The following is an 18,800-nucleotide window of genomic DNA, read 5'->3' on the forward strand; positions in this document are numbered from 1 at the left end:
AGACTGCCTCATTCGGCCAGGTGGGGTTTTCAGTCTTTTGTTCAGGGCTCTCTGCATTCTGTTTGTGTTTCAGCTATCCAGCTTAACTCTTGTGACACGTCACCTTTTAACCAACCTGACCTCAGGGATCCACTAACCTCTACCCAGTCTGATGGTCCTGTGTTGGATGTCCAGCACATCTTTAAGGGTCTGTGGGACCCTGCTCAGACTTCTGATGGTCTTCTCGTGCCCTTACTCATTTCTAAAAAGTCTTTAGTCCTCAATAAGTCCTTTCGTCCTCTCCTTATCTCGGTTCCGGCCTCTGAGGATAATCTAAAGTACGAGGTTAGTCAAGTTTTGGATTCCCGGCTCCGTAAAGGCATTCTTCAGTACCTCATACATTGGAAAGGGTTTAGTCCTGAGGAGAGGTCTTGGATTACTGCATCTGAGGTCTTTGCTCCTCGTCTATTGAGGAGGTTCCATCTGGAGTTTCCCTTTAAGCCTGGGCACAGGCGGGGGAGGGGGAGGTCTTAAGAGGGGGGGTACTGTCATGGTTATGCAATAGAGTTTGTCGATCAGCATACCTGTCTCCAAGTGTTCATCTCTAGAGATCAGCTGACCCTCACCTGACTGCTTTTGTAACCTCTCCTCTAAGCATGGCCCCACCCCAGGCCCTATCAGGGAACCCTATATTAACCTGTGCACTGCAAGTCAGCAGTGCTGATCAACCATTGTGTGTTAGCCTCTGTGTGTACTTGCTGTGTTTCCTACATCTGATTCCTGTTACCTGTTCTTTACTATTCCTGTCTGCTCGTGACCCTGACCTTTGGCGTATTCCCGACCATCCCTGTTTGCCTGTGACCCTGAACCTTGGCGTGTACTCTGTTGTCCTTGTCTGCTTGTGGCCCCGACCTTGGCTTGTCCCTTACTTTCCTTGTTGTTCCAGCCTGCTGCCTCCTTCCTCTTCTCCTGTAGTCTACCGTGAGCGTGAGCTGTGAGACCCTGGGGGCCGCAACCTGGAGCCAGACTGCAGCGCAGTCCATCCTTACCATTAAAGGCTCTGGTGAACACCTGCTGGCTCTTAGACTCCGCGCCCTGGGGAATCTATGCTCTAGCTCCCAGTGGGATCTGTGTCAGTGATCCAGTAGACCTGCTTCCTGGACCACCCAGGGTTCAGTCCGCAGCAATCAGCCGTAGGGTCCACTACCTTGCAGTGCACTCCTGATCCCAACGGTGTGCATCTGTCACCCAGCCTCTAGGTGACCTGACAGTCCAGCTGACTGTGCACTCCAGTGGACCCGAACATCCGGACTGGAACCCAGCCTTCCACAGAGGCTGGAAAAACCGGGTCGGATTCAGGTTCAGTCACTTACAATGGAAAGAATGCGAGGTGAAATGTGCCTATTATCGTGTGTCTCACCTCGCATACCGTCACATAAAATATATATATATATATATATATATATATATATATATATATATATATATATATATATACACAGTGGGGCAAAAAAGTATTTAGTCAGCCACCAATCGTGCAAGTTCTCCCACTTAAAAAGATGAGAAAGGCCTGTAATTGTCATCATAGTTATACCTCAACTATGAGAGAAAAAATGTGGAAACAAATCCAGACAATCACATTATCTGTTTTTTGAAAGAATGTATTTGCAAATTATGGTGGAAAATAAGTATTTGGTCAATATCAAAAGTTTATCTCAATACTTTGTTATATATCCTTTGTTGGCAATGACAGAGGTCAAACATTTTCTGTAAGTCTTCACAAGGTTGTCACACACTGTTGCTGGTATGTTGGCCCATTCCTCCATGAAGATCTCCTTTAGAGCAGTGATGTTTTGGGGCAGTCGCTGGGTAATATGGACACGGACTTTCAACTCTCTCCAAAGGTTTTCTATGGGGTTGACATCTCGAAACTGGCTAGGCCACTCCAGGACCTTGAAATGCTTCTTACGAAGCCACTCCTTCGTTGCCCGGGCAGTGTGTTTGGGATCATTGTCATGCTGAAAGACCCAACCACGTTTCATCTTGCCCTTGCTGATGGGAGGAGGTTTGCACTCAAAATCTCACGATACATGGCCCCATTCATTCTTTCGTGTACACGGATCAGTCGTCCTGTTCGCTTTGCAGAGAAACAGCCCCAAAGCATGATGTTGCCACCCCCATGCTTCACAGTAGGTGTGGTGTTCTTTGGTTGCAACTCAGAATTCTCTCTCCTCCAAACACAACTAGTTGTGTTTCTACCAAACAGTTCAACTTTGGTTTCATCTGACCATATGGCATTCTCCCAATCCTCTTCTGGATCATCCAAATGCTCTCTAGCAATCCTCAGACGGGCCCGTACATGTACTGGCTTAAGCAGGGGGACACGTCTGGCACTGCAGAATCTGAGTCCCTGTCGGCGTAGTGTGTTACTGATGGTAGCCTTTGTTTTGTTGGTCCCAGCTCTCTGCAGGTCATTCACTAGCCCCCCCCCCGTGTGGTTCTGGGATTTTTGCTCACTGTTCTTGTGATCATTTTGACCCCACGGGGTGAGATCTTGCGTGGAGCCCCAGATCGAGGGAGATTATCAGTGGTCTTGTATGTCTTCCATTTTCTAATTATTGCTCCCACAGTTGATTTCTTCACACCAAGCTGCTTGCCTATTGCAGATTCAGTGTTCCCAGCCTGGTGCAGGTCTACAATTTTGTTTCTGGTGTCCATCGACAGCTCTTTGGTCTTCATCATAGTGGAGTTTGGAGTGTGACTGTTTGAGGTTGTGGACAGGTGTCTTTTATACTGATAACAAGTTCAAACAGGTGCCATTAATACAGGTAATGAGTGGAGGACAGAGGAGCCTCTTAAACAAGAAGATACAGGTCTGTGAGAGCCAGAAATCTTGCTTGTTTGTAGGTGACCAAATACTTATTTTCCACCATAATTTGCAAATAAATTCTTTTAAAAATCAGACAATGTGATTGTCTGGATTTGTTTCCACATTTTGTCTCTCATAGTTGAGGTATACCTATGATGACAATTACAGGCCTCTCTCATCTTTTTAGATGGGAGAACTTGCACAATTGGTGGCTGACTAAATACTTTTTTGCCCCACTGTGAATGTATATGTGTATCTATGTATATGTATATGTATGCATGTATGTGTGTGTGTGTGTATATATATATATATATATATATATATATATATATATATATATATATATATTAAATACACTGCAGCTAACTGAATCAACTGCCTGCCTGAAGTATATTAGAAACAGTACAGCAGGAAAGGTCTGCAGTGAGATCTAGCTAACTGAATAAACTGCCTGCTCAAAGTAAATAAAATGACACACTCTCTCTCTACCTCCCTCTCCGCCAGCAACACACTACACAAGGCCGACGTGCAGGCAGCCTTATATAGTGTGGGGCGTGGACTTAACCCCATGAACCATAATTGACCAAAGGCACCCTGCCTTTGGCCAATTATGGCTCTCTTTGCTGACGGCGCTGTGATTGGCCAAAGCATGCGGGTCATAGTGCATGCTTGGCCAATCTTCAGCCAGCAATGTACTGCGATTACGCAGTGCATTATGGGGCGTGATGCGCCGCTCAAATTTGGTGCAAACACCCCATAATGTTCGGTCCTCATTGAACAGCTGATGTTCGAGTCAAACTCATGTTCAACTTGAACTCAAAGCTCATCCCTAGTGCATATAGACCAGTCACCCCACACAATAGGAAAGTGCAGAATTGGCTAGTCTTAATTACAAGAAGCAGGAGTTGTTTCATGATAAATTACTGCAAATATCTGGAAAAAATACACAAAGACCAAATTCAGCTTAGAATATACAGTACATGCCTCTTGTATTTTAGCCTGGATTTCTTTTTAAAGCGGGGCGCCGCCGAAAAAATTTTTTTTAAAAGTCAGCAGCTACAAATACTGCAGCTGCTGACTTTTAAAACATGGACACTTACCTGTCCAGGGCGCCCGCGATGTCGGCACCCGAGGCCGAAGCGTCTCTCCGTCCTCGGGTGCTGCCGCCTCCATCTTCGGTAAGGGAATCAGGAAGTGAAGCCGTGCGGCTTCACTTCCCGGTTCCCTACTGCGCATGCGCGAGTCGCGCCGCGCAATACGAATGCTCCCTGCTGCCTCTGGGACCCGTGTGTTTCCCAGCAGGCAGCGGGGAGGGAGCAGGAAGTGGCGTAAATAACCGCAGATTCTGCGGCTATCTACGCCGGAAGTGGGTACAGATACCTGTAATATACAGGTATCTGTACCCCCCTCCCCCCTGAAAGGTGCCAACTGTGTCACCGGAGGGGGGAGGAATCTGATGAGTGGAAGTTCCACTTTTGGGTGGAACTCCACTTTAAGGACTGTGTAATCAGCTGCACAGTGCTGATTACCATCTCTCCATCTCCAGCCTATGCAATAGACAATTATTCCATAGCATCACGCCTGTGCAGTGCACAAGCAAATGATCTAAGAAACTAAAGCTGGCCATACACGGAGTGAATTTTGGCCAGTTTCTGATGAACTGGACAGAATTTGTTCAGTGGGTGGCCCTGTCTGTCATCTCCAACCCAACAACCCTTGGCTTAAAAATTGAAGGAGCAAGGCAGAAAATTGTTGCGCAATCAGATGCAGCTGCTGTTTGGGTATCTTGACAGCACTGTTTAAGGTGGATGGAGGAATCTGTTAGATTTGTATTACTCATCCCACAGTGTATGGCCAGCTTTAGGCCCCATTCCCACTTGCAAATGGGGCTGTAAGCGATTAGATGAAGGAGCCCCAGTGGGGGTTTCCATTGAATAGCTGCAGGAGGGAGCTCCATTGAAAACAATAGAAGGCTGTCATCTCCTTCAGCTCTTCGTAACCTCTTGCATGTATTTGCTCAAGCAGTGATTTTCTGTAAATGATTGGCCCTGGACGCAGACAGTCAAGTTGCTAATGGACTTATGCGCAAGTGTGAATGGGGCCTAAGATAGATCAGCTATGTTGTTACAAGAAGTGTTTGTGAATTACAAAGACGGCTGAGCAGAATTACAAATTCTTTGGTTAAATGATTAACCTATATCAATTTTTTTTTACAAAAGGTTTTATTAATGTATAGCAGAAAAAAAAACAGACACTACATGCATCCAAAGAAAAGCATGAAAATGCCCAAGTAGTATTTAGACAACGGAATAAAATGAGGTACATATAGGGTGGACAAAATTCCAAATATAGTGCAAAATATATAAACAACGGTTGCTTACATAAGACATGTACAAGGCAGGAACTGCTAATGAGGGGGAGCACTGGAATACGTAAAGTAGTCATAAGAGGTAGATGTGCCCCATTTCCCCAATCCAAAACAAGAGAAAAGAAAAGGCCGTGGGAGGCAATCTACAAAGAACCAATATATGTAGTAGAGAGAAGGAAACAAAGAAAAGAGAGAAAGGAAAAGTGAAAAAGAAAAAAAGAGGGGAAGAAGAGAACAGAAAAAGAAAACCGCAAAGGTATCCCAGGGGTCAAAAGCACAGAAATATCAGATTTCCAGCAATTAATGGTCAAATTCGAAGGATGAGAAAGTGAAATTCAAGGTTGCCAAATTCAAAGGAATTTATCAAGAGAGTCGGTCAATACGTACATCAGTTTTTCATTAACCTGTTGCCGACCGCCCCACATACATGTACTGTGGGGCGGCGGCTCCTACAAGCAGAATCATGTACCTGTATGTCATTCTACTTTGTCCTGGTCTGGGGTGTGCGTACGCCGCTGGCGACCCGCTCCCACTGTGATTGGACACAGCGGGAGCCAATCAGAGGGTGGACTCGATGTCTGACAGCACCCGGCGATCCGTGACAAAGGCAGAATGGCGATCTGCCTATGTAAACAAGGCAGATCACCGTTCTGTGACAAGGAAAGGCATTGATCTTGTGTTTCTGCTAAGCAGAAACATAGATCTGTGCCTTTCCACAGTTAGAAAATAAAAACCACAGAGGGGATCAAATACCACCAAAAGAAAGCTCTATTTGTGGGAAAAAAAGGACATACATTTTTATTGGGTACAGCGGCGCACGACCGCGCAATTGTCAGTTAAAGTAACGCAGTGCCATAGCGCAAAAAATGGCCTAGTCATGAAGGGGGTAAACCTTCAGGGGGCTGAAGTGGTTAACCATAATATCGTTCATACAGTGTTTCACCACCTCACAGCTAAGGATCGGAGACTTCCATAACCTGGCGATAGTGAGCTTGGTCACCATAAATGAGTAGCAAGTTGCTGTTATGGGCTTAAAAAGAAGAGCTTTGAAAAGGTTGGAGTGTAATAATATATGAAGTAAAGTGTAGACCCGAGTCCATAATAAGGATGAGCTCCGGCATGTTCGCACACCCCACGCGCAGAGCCCGCCAGGAAGTCGGCACTGTGCTGTGCTAATCACAGGCAGTGAGACATTGTCCTGATGCTCGGATGCAGAGATCAAGAAATGTCTCACTGCCTGTGATTAGCGCAGCACAGTGCCAACATCCTGGCGGGCTCTGCACGTAGGCTGTGCGAACACGCCGAAGCTCATCCTTAGTCCATAATCTGCTTACTCTTGGGCAATACCACCAAATAAGGGCCATTGTTCCTGGTTTGGCACAGCCACGGAAGCAAGTTGAGGGGTAATTTGGAACAATTTGCGCTAGTCGAGCCAGCATGTAGTACCATCGTTATGTAGCCACTGTTCCTAAAAATTGGGCTATAGTGTAAATTTAGTTTTTGGCTGAGCTGTAAACAGCTCAGATTTGTATATTTGGTTCTGTTCTAAACTTGACTGAGTTGTGCATTTCTCACTGTTGCCAGTAGGTGTCACTGGTACCACAGGACAGTATGAGAATTCCAACTGGGTTGAGCTGTAATGAATATTCTTTTTCCAGAAACAGCTTAGTAGGAGGTCCTGGCCGCTGAGCATTCTGTGAAGGGGTATTTATTGGACATATGCCATGTGCTCCAGTCAGTTCGTTACCTCAGGGCCCTCCTGGCCCGAGGGTGTGTTGCTATAAGATCTACAAGTAGGCCCAGAAGCCTGTCTGGGGCCTACTAATCCTGAGGCGGTCCTTAGGCTGTCTTGCCTGTGTGGAAGAAGCCGAGCCAAGCTGAGGAGATCCAGGGGAGGACCCTTGCTGGACGCACCTATATCTAATCCTGTTTGCAGGATCGCCGGGTCTGTTTAAAGGTTCTGGTACTGTCAAGCTGTTCTATAATCTAAACAAGATAACTAGCTTCTGGCTGCTAAGTCTGTGAGAGAGACATATCCAGGAGTTCTACTGGCTGCTAAGTCTGTGTGAGAGACCTATCCAGGTATCCAAGATCTTATAAAAGAAAGCTGTTTTGCCTTTGGATTCAAGGAGTCTGTAAGGGATCTGCAGAAAGGGTATCTGAAACCTGCCCTAAATCCCTCTAGTAATCTACTTCTCTCAATTTCTCATTAAAGCTTTGAAAAATACTTTAAAGTGACTGGCACCCAAATTCTGTTCTAACTTCCCATTATAGCCATCGACTCAGCCCTGGGGTGAATGTAAGCTTGGCCCCTGCCTCTGGAGATACCTCCTTGATCCCAGTAAGCCCAGGGGGCACTACAGATATAACACTTTGTACGCATTCTCAAAGATGAGGACATTTTTTGAGCACTTGGATACAGCCAAAGTCATGATCTGCCAGTCCAGAGTAGTGATGAGCCCGATGTTCGAGTTGAACGTAAGTTCCAGTTGAACATCGCGTGTTCGCTGAATAGCAAACAATTTGGGGTGTTCGCAGCAAATTCGAAAGCCACGGAACGCCCTTTAAAAGTCTATGGGAGAAATCAAAAGTGCTAATTTTAAAGGCTCATATGCATGGTTTTGTCATAAAAAGTGTTTGGGGACCTGGGCCCTGCCCCAGGGGACATGTATCAATGCAAAAAAAGTTTTAAAAACGACCGTTTTTTTGGGAGCAGTGATTTTAATAATGCTTAAAGTGAAACAATAAAAGTGAAATATTCCTTTTAAATTTCATGCCTGGGGGGTTTCTGTAGTATGCCTGTAAAGGGGCGCATGTTTCCCTTGTTTACAACAGTCCCTGCACAAAATGACATTTCTAAAGGAAAAAAAGTCATGTAAAAGTACTTGCGGCTATAATGAATTGTCGGTCTCGGCAATACACATAAAAGTCATTTTTAAAAACGGCATGGGATTCCCCCACAATCCATTACCAGGCCCTTTGGGTCTGGTATGAATATTAAGGGGAACACTGAACCAAAATTTAAAAAAAAAAATTGCGTGGGGGTCCCTCCAAATTCCATACCAGGCCCTTCAGGTCTGGTATGGATTTTAAGGGGAACCCCACGCCAAAATTAATCCATTAATCTTCCTTCCTGATCCCCCGAGAGGCAATTTGATTTTCCCTGGATAAACTTTACCTATTAATGTTAGTATCCAGGTATATTATGTACATTTAGGAAAGAATCCAGGCCTTTTTTAAAGCGAGCTGCTGAGCTAGCCAGAACCAGCTCTTGAGGGAGTCTATTCCACATTTTCACAGCTCTTACTGTGAAGAAACCTTTCCTTACTTGGAGATTAAATAATCTCTTTTTTTCCTCCAGATGTAAAGAGAGCCCCCTTCTGAACATGAAGCCATGTTCAGACCACCAAAAAATTGCACTGGATTCTCCAGGCCGGGAGGAAACTGAGGACAGCAGAGCAATTATAATAATGGCAGGTGGGGAAAATCAAGCTAGCAGAAAATGTAACCGAGTCCCAAAATCAAAGGGTATGGAGCAAGGCAGGGCCCAAGGTGGAGGGATGGGACACTGCAGGGATCTGTGGTAAAGAGGAGAACGGGACAGGGTGAGAGTTGATCATATCAATAGCAGCCTAAAGTGAAAGATGAGTAGCGTGAAGATATGAAAGTGGGTCTATACTGGCTGCCAGATAATAAGCCTGGAGGTTGGGGACTGCTAATCCACTGACCTACAGTATATACATTTTAACTGTGTATATAGTTGTCTGTTTTGTTTAACTTAAAAGTAGTTGTGAACATACAGTACATGTTATAGACATTTTCATTTACAGTTATAATGATGAAGGCACTATAACTGCTTTTGCAATGTTTAAGAAATGATCTTTCTTACAAGGTTAACAAGTTCTGTCATATGACCATGCATCCTTTCTTCCTGATAGTGGGGGATTGAGTTACACTGTGATTGGTCAGGGGGCGTGGTGGCTGAACAAACTACCCAATACAGGCATGCTCTATATCGGCACAGTGTCCTGTACCTTTTGAATGGCTGTTATATGTTTAATATCTAAATTTTTATTCAGTTTTAAGTACTTATAAAATAGCCAAGCCTATAATGATCCCTCTAATTAGATGTGTGTGTGTGTGTGTGTGTGAAGAGTTTTGGAATAAGAAATAACAGATGTGAAAATCTTGTAACTGAGTCCTCAATTTTAGAAAGCTGTCAATATATATCAAATGATGGTTTGAAGTTTATATTTTCCTAAGCCCAGGTTGAAAATAGTGCGATCTGACACATCGCATGTGATTTACACCCGCACCGCAGGTGTCGATCACATGCGATGTCTGTGCAGTGCAAGTTCAGCCATACAATTGTATGGCTTAACTCGCATTAGATTTGCAGGGAAAAAGTACAGGGACTTTTTTCTTTTTTCCCCAGCACTGAAATCAGATAGCATGGGTGTTCTCACCTATGCGATCAGATTCCTGTGCAAGTTCACAGTTTGCTCTGCAATCTATGAACCGATCTGGGGGAGTCATTAACAATGTATTGACACCCGCAGCAGTTCGCAGAGGGCAGTGTGAACTGCCTGCGGGAGAGATAATCACGCTGTAATCACGCTTGTTCCCATATTGCACAGGTGTGAACCTAGGCTAAAAGTATGTCTATGTAATGTATACCTACTGATGAATGTGAGGTATTTATTGCTTGTGGTTCCATAACTCACTCTGTGACCATCTGCCCCTCACCCCTTCTTGTCTGTTGTTAATTAGCTAGCCAGAGACTAAACCTCAAGTTACAGCTCCAACCCCCACCTTTGTTGGGAGGTGATCAGTGGCGGCCCGTGGATTTTGGGCGCACGCAGCGCCGCCCCCCCTGACACCTCCGCCGCCCTCCCTATTCATGTGCCCGGCCCCTTTCGGGATGCCGGACACATAAAATACTATGGCGGGGATAGGGGGGGGGTGTATTTTGAAGCACGTGATTAGAGCCAGAGGCTCTAATAGGCTTCAAAATAGGGTGGGCTCGGGGCGCATAGCACTGCGTCCCGATCCCACACTGTTGTGTGGTATAACGAATGAATTTTCGCTATTTTCACACTAACATTCCTCCTTGCCAATCAGCAGGCAGGTCAGTGAGACATGTCTCCTGATTGGCCAAAGCATTAGGCGATCCTATTGGATGCCTAACGCTTTGGCGGAAGAAGAGACACGGCGTAGGGAGCCTGAGGAGCCGAGTGAACACAGGAGCCGCAGCCACCGCTTCCCGCCATGGCGGAGAGCCGCCGCTTCCCGCTGAGCAGGAGAGCTGCCGAGGAAGAGAGCCCCGTCACTCCAGGAGAGGAGCAGAGCCCTGCTACACAAGCGATAAGTGCCGCCGGACGGACCGCTGGGGGGGATTAGTGAAGTGACAGCCGAGCCAGGGAAGGCACCTGGCGGCATATGATGGGGCACAAGTGGCTGCATATGATGGGGCACAAGTGGCTGCATATGATGGGGCACAAGTGGCTGCATATGACAGGCACAAGTGGCTGCATATGATGGGGCACAAGTGGCTGCATATGATGGGGCACAAGTGGCTGCATATGATGGGGCACAAGTGGCTGCATATGATGGGGCACAGTGGCTGCATATGATGGGCACAGTGAGGCTGCATTTGATGGGCACAGTGAGGCTGCATTTGATGGGCACAGTGAGGCTGCAATTGATTGGGGGTTCAGTATTTTTCAGTTCGTTTGCGCCCCCCAAAAATTTTGAGCACCAGCTGCCACTGGAGGTGATATGGGAGTGGTTAGTCTGGGTGCGAATTTGGAGACGAAGAATTTGCTTTACTTAAGACATGTGGCCAGTTGATTCATTCTTCTTTCTACAGACACACTTACACAGCTCACAAACACACACAAAGGACAGAAGCCATTTTAAAATATCTTGGCTGAACAAATGACTAATGTAGCACCCTGATAGTAGGCAGGATTGCTAACAAATTTAGCTTGCTAGGTGATAATTAGCCTGGCTGATTGATAGGGAATCCACTGGCTTTTCCCTAGCTCTGGATTTGATGTGCCTCTCTCTTCTGTCACTAGGCATTGATTGTTGGCACTTCTGGTGCTCTAATGTAATCAGGGCACTGGTCATCAGTGGTGATTCCCATATCGCACTAATCGGAACCTCGGCTAAATCCTCATATTTTAAGAAGCAAACATTTCTTATTTAACCTCTCTTTATTTTATTTGAAGCTACATTAATCTTTGTATTTGAACCTGCAACTCTTGTACTTATTTTTGTAACCTTTTGTGTGGTAAAAAAAAAACACACTTATTTTATCTTAGCTGGCTCTTTTAATGGATTTCTTCTCACAATCACCCAAAGACACAAGAGAACAATATTGGTGTCTTTTCACATTTATTAAGACTTTCTTACAATGGCCAGCCAAAGGATACAAACTGAACACAACTTCTTTGCTTTGTGTGGTCAGTTTAGAACAAGGAAGAAAGGTGACTGGCAGGATCAACCAGGTACTTATAGTGGAACTTTAACCATAACAACTTGATAAAAAAAATGTTCTTTAGCAAGGAACATACATGTTACATTATTAATTATGTTACCAATATTAGTGTTTGCTGTAAATTTTCTTCAGCATTGCTCCTGTTTCTTCTTGCTGGAGGCTGCCATTTTGCTGAAGCCCAGAGCCCCTGAGCAGTAGAAAATCATAAAGCGGAACTAAACTCATCGATTTAACAGTTTCAAAAAACAGCAATCCCAGTATTCCAGGGATGTAACTGTCACATTTGCTTGTGTCCTCAACTAAACTGTCAAAAAGAGGAAAAGGGTTTCCCCAGGTGGGGTTTTTAGCCAGCGGGGTTAAGATATTAGACCAATGTTGTATAAAAAGAATTCTATTTTATTGTACAAAAAATTATTTAACACAAAGGTTAAAAAATGAGCTCTGATATAGAGTGTTAACAAGTCTAGTGAAAACAGACAGGCATTATACAGACATATTTTCATAACAACATTGTATAAATATTGTCAATATCAGAAAAATGGACCTGATGCGTTTCAACCTATATATCCAAGGCGTATATCTCCCTCCAGATATACTTATGATTTTGAATTATTGTGTTTGTATATATTTTTTTTACATATTAATTGATATACATATGTGTACTTTTTTCATCTTTCCTTTCCCCTCTCTCCCAGTACCTCGTCTTCAATTTACCAAGATATGTGAATTTTCCTGGCACATATGGATGTTTCATGTTCATGCATGCTTAAAACCAATGAGTATATTCATTTGGGATAGTATGTCCATGCATGCTATGGATTATCAGTCCTTTATATATTCATTTTTGCAGACCATAAGCAAATACAAATATTTGTCACATTCTCCCCCTTTTTTGCTTGCCCTCTCATCCATGAGGTTTGACGGCTTTGCTGCCACGGCCTCCGGGCCTGGGTTTTTCTCCTTTGATGTGCCTTCCTGGCAAGGGGGGGGGAGGAGGCCGCTCTTACTGTTGGCTCCTCCCCCCTTTCCCCATTGGATACCCAGGCTGGCCCTGGCTCCCACATTGGGGATACTTCCTCCCTTGCCAGCGGCGTTCGGGGACATCCTCGGATGCTCTCGGTCACGGCGCATGCGCAGGGCCCCGCACGTGCCACGTGACGTCGGCGCGTTGCGCAATTGCGATGAGCATGATGTCAGCGACGGGGCTTCGGCTCGTCCCGAACACCGGGGAGGCCATACAAGGCTGCCTTAATGGCGGCCATGCCCTCCAGGATATTCCCACGGATCGGCGCAGTGGGGAGAGGCGCCTACGCCTGCGGTGAATCTGCTCCTGATTGTTACATGCCTACAAATAAGGATATATATTTTTCCAAAGCACAAACACTGGTAATCCTCCTACTTGGTCGGTTTGACTTCCCTGCAGCTTCCACTTTGTAAGTACACTTTTCAGTAATGTGTTTCTGCACTGTCTTTTTGCCCTATACGAAATGATCGGTTTACCATACTGATCATACATACACAATATATGCTTTATGCTGTATACAATATTATCCTTTTTATACACTTTCAGACTTGTCGACTCTGTTTGGATGAGTGTGCATTGAGGCTGACAAATCCTATGGCCAATCCCGGGTTAGGTCACAACTGAGTCCAAGTACATAGGGCGATACAGTGCAGTCTCACATTTGTTTGTACATTGGCAAAGGTAACACACTTAAGATTAATTGTCACGTTTTCACTGTGGGCACCTTCCACCTTTTTTCACTTTTTTCCTTTTTATTTGAGCGACACTCCTTGCACGCTTATTATTTTTGGTTGCCATATAGTACTCGCAGCATACACTTCACAGATATGTTTTCACTTCAATAGTCAAAACACTAATCACCATTTATATAATATGGTTTTTCCCTTCATCTCCAATCATCCTATTCAAATTAGCTGAGGAACATCACTTGGCTTTTTCTTCTTTTACTCGTTCCCTAATTCACTTTTATGCACAATCTACTTATTGTTTTCTCCATATATATATTCTTAATATTACAAGGCTACAGCCTGCATATGAGGTATGCATGCAGACTGATGCCTCTACTTTACTATTCCACTAAGTAAACACTTCCTAATACAATGCTCTGATACACATCATGAGTGTGATCACTAAATGTGTTTTGGGTTTGTGCTGCAGGTGCTGCCTTCTCCCCGACCAACCGTGCGGTCCGGGTGGGGGGGGGACTTTTAGTGTGACCTCTCGTAAGCCACATCGCTGGTTTCTGCCCTGGTGCCAGTGGCTGTGCCAGTGGAGGTGTTACAGGATCTCTTGGGGAAAGTGAGCAGGCTTTTTGATTTTAAAAAGGGATTCCCTTATGGGAAGTTTTTCGCTCCTAGGACACGCATAATTGGGTAATTATGTTATATAGAATATGGTACACTTTTTCCAGTATATGTAACTAAGTCCTTATATGTGTATCCCTGTTGTATATTTTCTAACAGACTGATAGGTTGAAACGCGTCAGCTTCATTTTTCTGATATTGACAATATTTATACAATGTTGTTATGAAAATATGTCTGTATAATGCGTGTCTGTTTTCACTAGACTTGTAAACACTCTATATCAGAGCTCATTTTTTAACCTTTGTGTTAAATTATTTTTTGTACAATAAAATATCATTCTTTTTATACAACATTGGTCTAATATCTTAACCCCGCTGCCTAAAAACCCCACCTGGGGAAAACCTTTTCCTCTTTTTGCTTTTATTACCAGGGGTGAGCAGCACTCCCCTACTCCTCCCTAAATTGTGTCCCTCCTTTGCTCAACCAAACTGTCAAACCATCATATGGCTGGTGTTATAGGTGATCACATGTGCAGCACCATGGCAGTTGCAGGTCAAAGTGAAGCAACTTCCTTGGCTGTAATGGATAGGAGGGTTTAATTCCACTTTAAGGCCAGATTAGCCTCTACAAATTCAGCAATTACTAAAAATGGAGAGCAACTGAGCATGTGCAGAGCAGAGTGAAACTGTGTATTACTGGATTTTAAACAGTATAGGCACTTATTTTTAATGTTTCACATACCTAGCTATACCTGCAAAAAAGGGCCAACCTGAAGTGATTTAGCAGGACTTAATTTTCTGACTAAAGTTCCACTTTAAGATATTTAAGGATATTGACTATGATTTATAAAATATACGTTAAACACGCATACAAAAAAATGTAATATTTAGGGTAACCTGCACTTTTACTTTACAAACGACAGACATAATCTGCTCCAGTCCTAAACGTACCCTTTTCTATTACTGTTGTTTTGTTTACAGGACTGGTGGAATTCCACTTCATTTGCAAACTATTACCGGACGTGGAATGTGGTGGTCCATGATTGGCTCTTTTATTATGTATACCAAGATCTTCTGTGGGTAAGGGCCTGGTAGAAATAGAAAGGAAAAAAAAATAGACAACTTAGGTTTCATTTTTAAAATAAGTGATTTTCTTTTTCAATTTGCTTTCAGCTGCTGAACCAGAAGTTTCGGTCAGGAGTGATGCTGGCTGTGTTTCTCATATCTGCTTTTGTGCATGAATATGTCTTCACGCTGTCATTAGGCTTTTTTTACCCGGTTCTGTTTTGCCTCTTTGCTATTTTTGGAGGTACAGATTGAGGTCATTTTTACCTTTTTATTACTGTATTGTTAGTATCATGTAGCAGGAATGTGGGTTTTAGGTTAATGTTTGAGTTATGTTGGGTTATAAAAAACCTTGCAGGTCCCTTGCTCTGGCTGGAGTCTCAATGTCTTTTGCACATTATTCCTGTGCCTGTGATGGTTCAGTGACTGTTCTCAGAGTAGGTTGTATTGGAAAACACTAAACAAAAGGGGGCTTGTGACTGGCTGACAGTTGGCACCAAACACACAAGTTCCCGCCCCACTTCTTCCCGGATGGGACAGGGACCCACCTGCTGGTAGTTGTTATCCTTCTCCATATTATGCTCAACTTCTTTGCCAGATGCCTTCCCACAACACCCCTGGCACTTAGACTTTATATTTAAAAGAAAGAAATGTCCACACAAATATTATAGTTTCTGCACTTTACTGATGTTTTTTAAAGATGGCAGTGACATTTCACATGACATCACACAGACATACTATCCAAGGTGACTTAGCATTCTTTTCCAATTACATATAGTGGATGTATTGTAGCAATCACTTTTAAACCATCTTCCCTTGGTGGCTGTTACGCTTAGACATGTGCAATTTGTTTCATTCGGAATTTGTTTTTCAACGAAATTCGAAAATTTGTTCATTCGGAAATATTCAAATTAACAAAAACCCGTTTAACAAATTTTTCCGAAAATGCTAATTCAGTAATTCGAAAATTTGAAAATTCTAGAATCCGAAAAGAAGAATGAAAGTCCAAAAGAACGAAAATCCAAAAATAAATAAGAACAAAAATCCGAGAATTCTAAAACCCGAAAATTTGAAAATCCGAAATAACTAATAATAATAACTATTACTAACTATTAAATTATAGGTATTGGAACTTCCTTTTCAAATTTGGCTGTTAGTGAATGTAACGAATACGAATTTATCCAAAGTTACAAATTATCCGAAATAACGAATGCTGCATCTAAACAAATGGAACATATCAAAATAATAATAATAAAAACTTATTACTATTTATTATTAATATTACTTTGTTACGTTTCATTCGTTTAGATGTGGCATTCATTATTTTGGATAATTCGTAAATTCGTATTCGTCACGTTTACCAACAGTCAAATTTGAAAGCAAATGCCAATACCTATAATTTAATAGTTATTATTAGTTAGTTATTTAAAATTTTTGGATTTTCGGATTTCCGAATCTCCAAATTTTCTAATTTTCGTATTTTTGTTCTTATTTTCAGATTTTCACATTTTGGATTTTCCTGAATTATCAAAATAACGAATAATGTATCTAAATGAATGGAACACAACTAATTAGAATTTTTATGAATTTATTTGAAATAACGAATTTCAATCATAATGCGTGACCCGAAAAACATAAACAATAAAAAAAAAAATCAAATGATACGGAAACAAATACATTTTTTGGCAGTGCACATGTCTAGTTACTGTCATTCCAAGGGTCATTCGTACTTGCTCAGAGGGCTCCAAAATGCCCATTAGTCTCTATGCATCCAGCTCAGGACCTCATTTATGTTGTTCCAGAGACAGGACTGCTGCAGCTGCTCCTATAGTTTCTGTACACATCTCCCTGGACCTCCAGGGGAAAAGCTATCACAACAGAGAACACTTGGCCGGCCAAATAGGCCTTTTGCATCCTGCTCTTAGCTTCCACCAACCATAAAGAGTCAAGATGACTACAGCTGACCCTTCTAGGTGTAGGACTATCCCACCCTGTTCTTCTGCCCTGTCCAGGACCTCTGTGTTAGCTGACTACATTTGCATGCTGGTGGGGTGTTTAGCTCCCATGCCCCCACTGACTAGAGTTCCTCCCATTCTGCCTTTTTATGGACAATGACTATACCTGTGACATCACTACGGGAAGGCTTTGTTTAAAAGGGACATAACACAGTTACATTATTCCCTGCTACCACACACTATTTTGGAAAAATAGGAGACTAGCTAACTGCACTTGCGTACACATTAGAACAAGTGCAATTAAACTAAATTCACACACAAGGACATCACTGCAAATTGATGATTTCAACATTTTATATCCTGGGCTGAGTATATTCACCCTGGAGCCAACCTACAACAAGGAAAGCTTTTGGCCGGTATTGTGTAATATAGAAATAAACCATTATTGTCCAAAGCAAACAATGAGATTTTGGAGAAATGTAAAAGAGAAGTAGGATCAAAGCTCTTTTGGCCCTACTTCTTTGGATCACAGTTGTGCAGTTAATTGTGCGCTCCTGCGACTCGTTTTTCAGCCGACAGCCTCTAGCAGTAAGTACTGTGTTCTCCCGACAGGGACGGCTCTTGCTGGGAGAACACAATAGCTCCACAGTAGGAATTTCCACATCAATCAAGAGCTTTTTCTTTCCTGCAACCCGTGGTTGCAGGAAAGAAAATCACATAATCTATGGCCTGCTTTACGTCTCTATAAGATGATTTTTAATTCAGTTACCACAGGCTACTGCATTTTTTATTTTTTATTTTTTTGCTGAATAATCTTGATAGAGACTGATTGTTGTAGCAGACTAGAATTTTTTTTTTTTTTTTACTTTTGTTCTGGTTTGCATTTAGTATGTCATGTATAGAAATATTTGTACTGTGAATAGCTAATCTCTCTCTGTATATGTGTATATTCTTGTGTTTTTCAGCCTTATTTAATTTCGCAATCAATGATAAACGAGCAAGTCCTGTGTTCAATGTAATGGTATGGACCTGCCTGTTCGTTGGTCAGGGCATCCAGATTTGCCTATACTCTCAGGAATGGTATGCACAGATCCACTGTCCACTCACAGAGGTACATTGACCTTTCATCATTCAAGCAATATTGTGCGTTGGTATCGATTATGTAGGATCATATCAAAATAAAGCAGCCAAATCACTCACAATATTCATTTCCATGTATAGCTCTATACTAAAGACTCGTCAAACCAGATAATACCAGATCACATATCTTATGCAGATATTCTTATCTGGTATTGGGCGCAAAACTCTGATATATCTTAAAGTAGGGCATATGCAAACTGTTTTTATTGTTAAAGTGATTGTAAACGATCACCTTGTAAAACAACACATTTAATTTAAAATGGAAATGAAAGACAAACCATTTTTGTATAGATATAGAACACATTCCTAAATACCCCCCCCCCCCCCTTTTTTTATAAGTGATCACATTCCCTCTTTTCTCAGCTGTATAAGAGCTGGGGGAGGAGAAGCAGCAGTATACACTGAACTTCCCAGTGACTAGCTGGGTAGGAGGGGGGGCATATCAGGAAAAGTCTGATTATTGGAGAAGATTACACTGAGTTCCCAGCATAGCTAGAGAACTGCCCACAGAGTGCTCTCCTGCTTAGTGTGGTAAGTTTTTATTAGTAAAGCAGAGGGCCTAGCAGGAACATCAGGGATTTCAAAAAAAGGAAG

General features: G+C 42.9%; 1 protein-coding gene across 1 annotated transcript in view; it reads left to right on the top strand.

Moving 5' to 3' along the window:
• LOC141127282 (sterol O-acyltransferase 2-like) overlaps nt 1–18,383 on the top strand; it is a 196,812-nt gene extending 178,429 nt beyond the window's left edge. Inside the window, exons 12-14 of the mRNA XM_073613568.1 lie at nt 15,028–15,126; nt 15,220–15,355; nt 18,032–18,383. Coding sequence (XP_073469669.1) covers nt 15,028–15,126; nt 15,220–15,355; nt 18,032–18,186 — 390 coding nt within the window. The 3' untranslated portion in view covers nt 18,187–18,383. The remainder of the gene's footprint in view (nt 1–15,027; nt 15,127–15,219; nt 15,356–18,031) is intronic.
• Nucleotides 18,384–18,800: the final 417 nt, after the last annotated feature.

The sequence above is a fragment of the Aquarana catesbeiana genome, linkage group LG02 (assembly GCF_042186555.1).
Source record: "Aquarana catesbeiana isolate 2022-GZ linkage group LG02, ASM4218655v1, whole genome shotgun sequence".
NCBI lineage: Eukaryota > Metazoa > Chordata > Amphibia > Anura > Ranidae > Aquarana > Aquarana catesbeiana.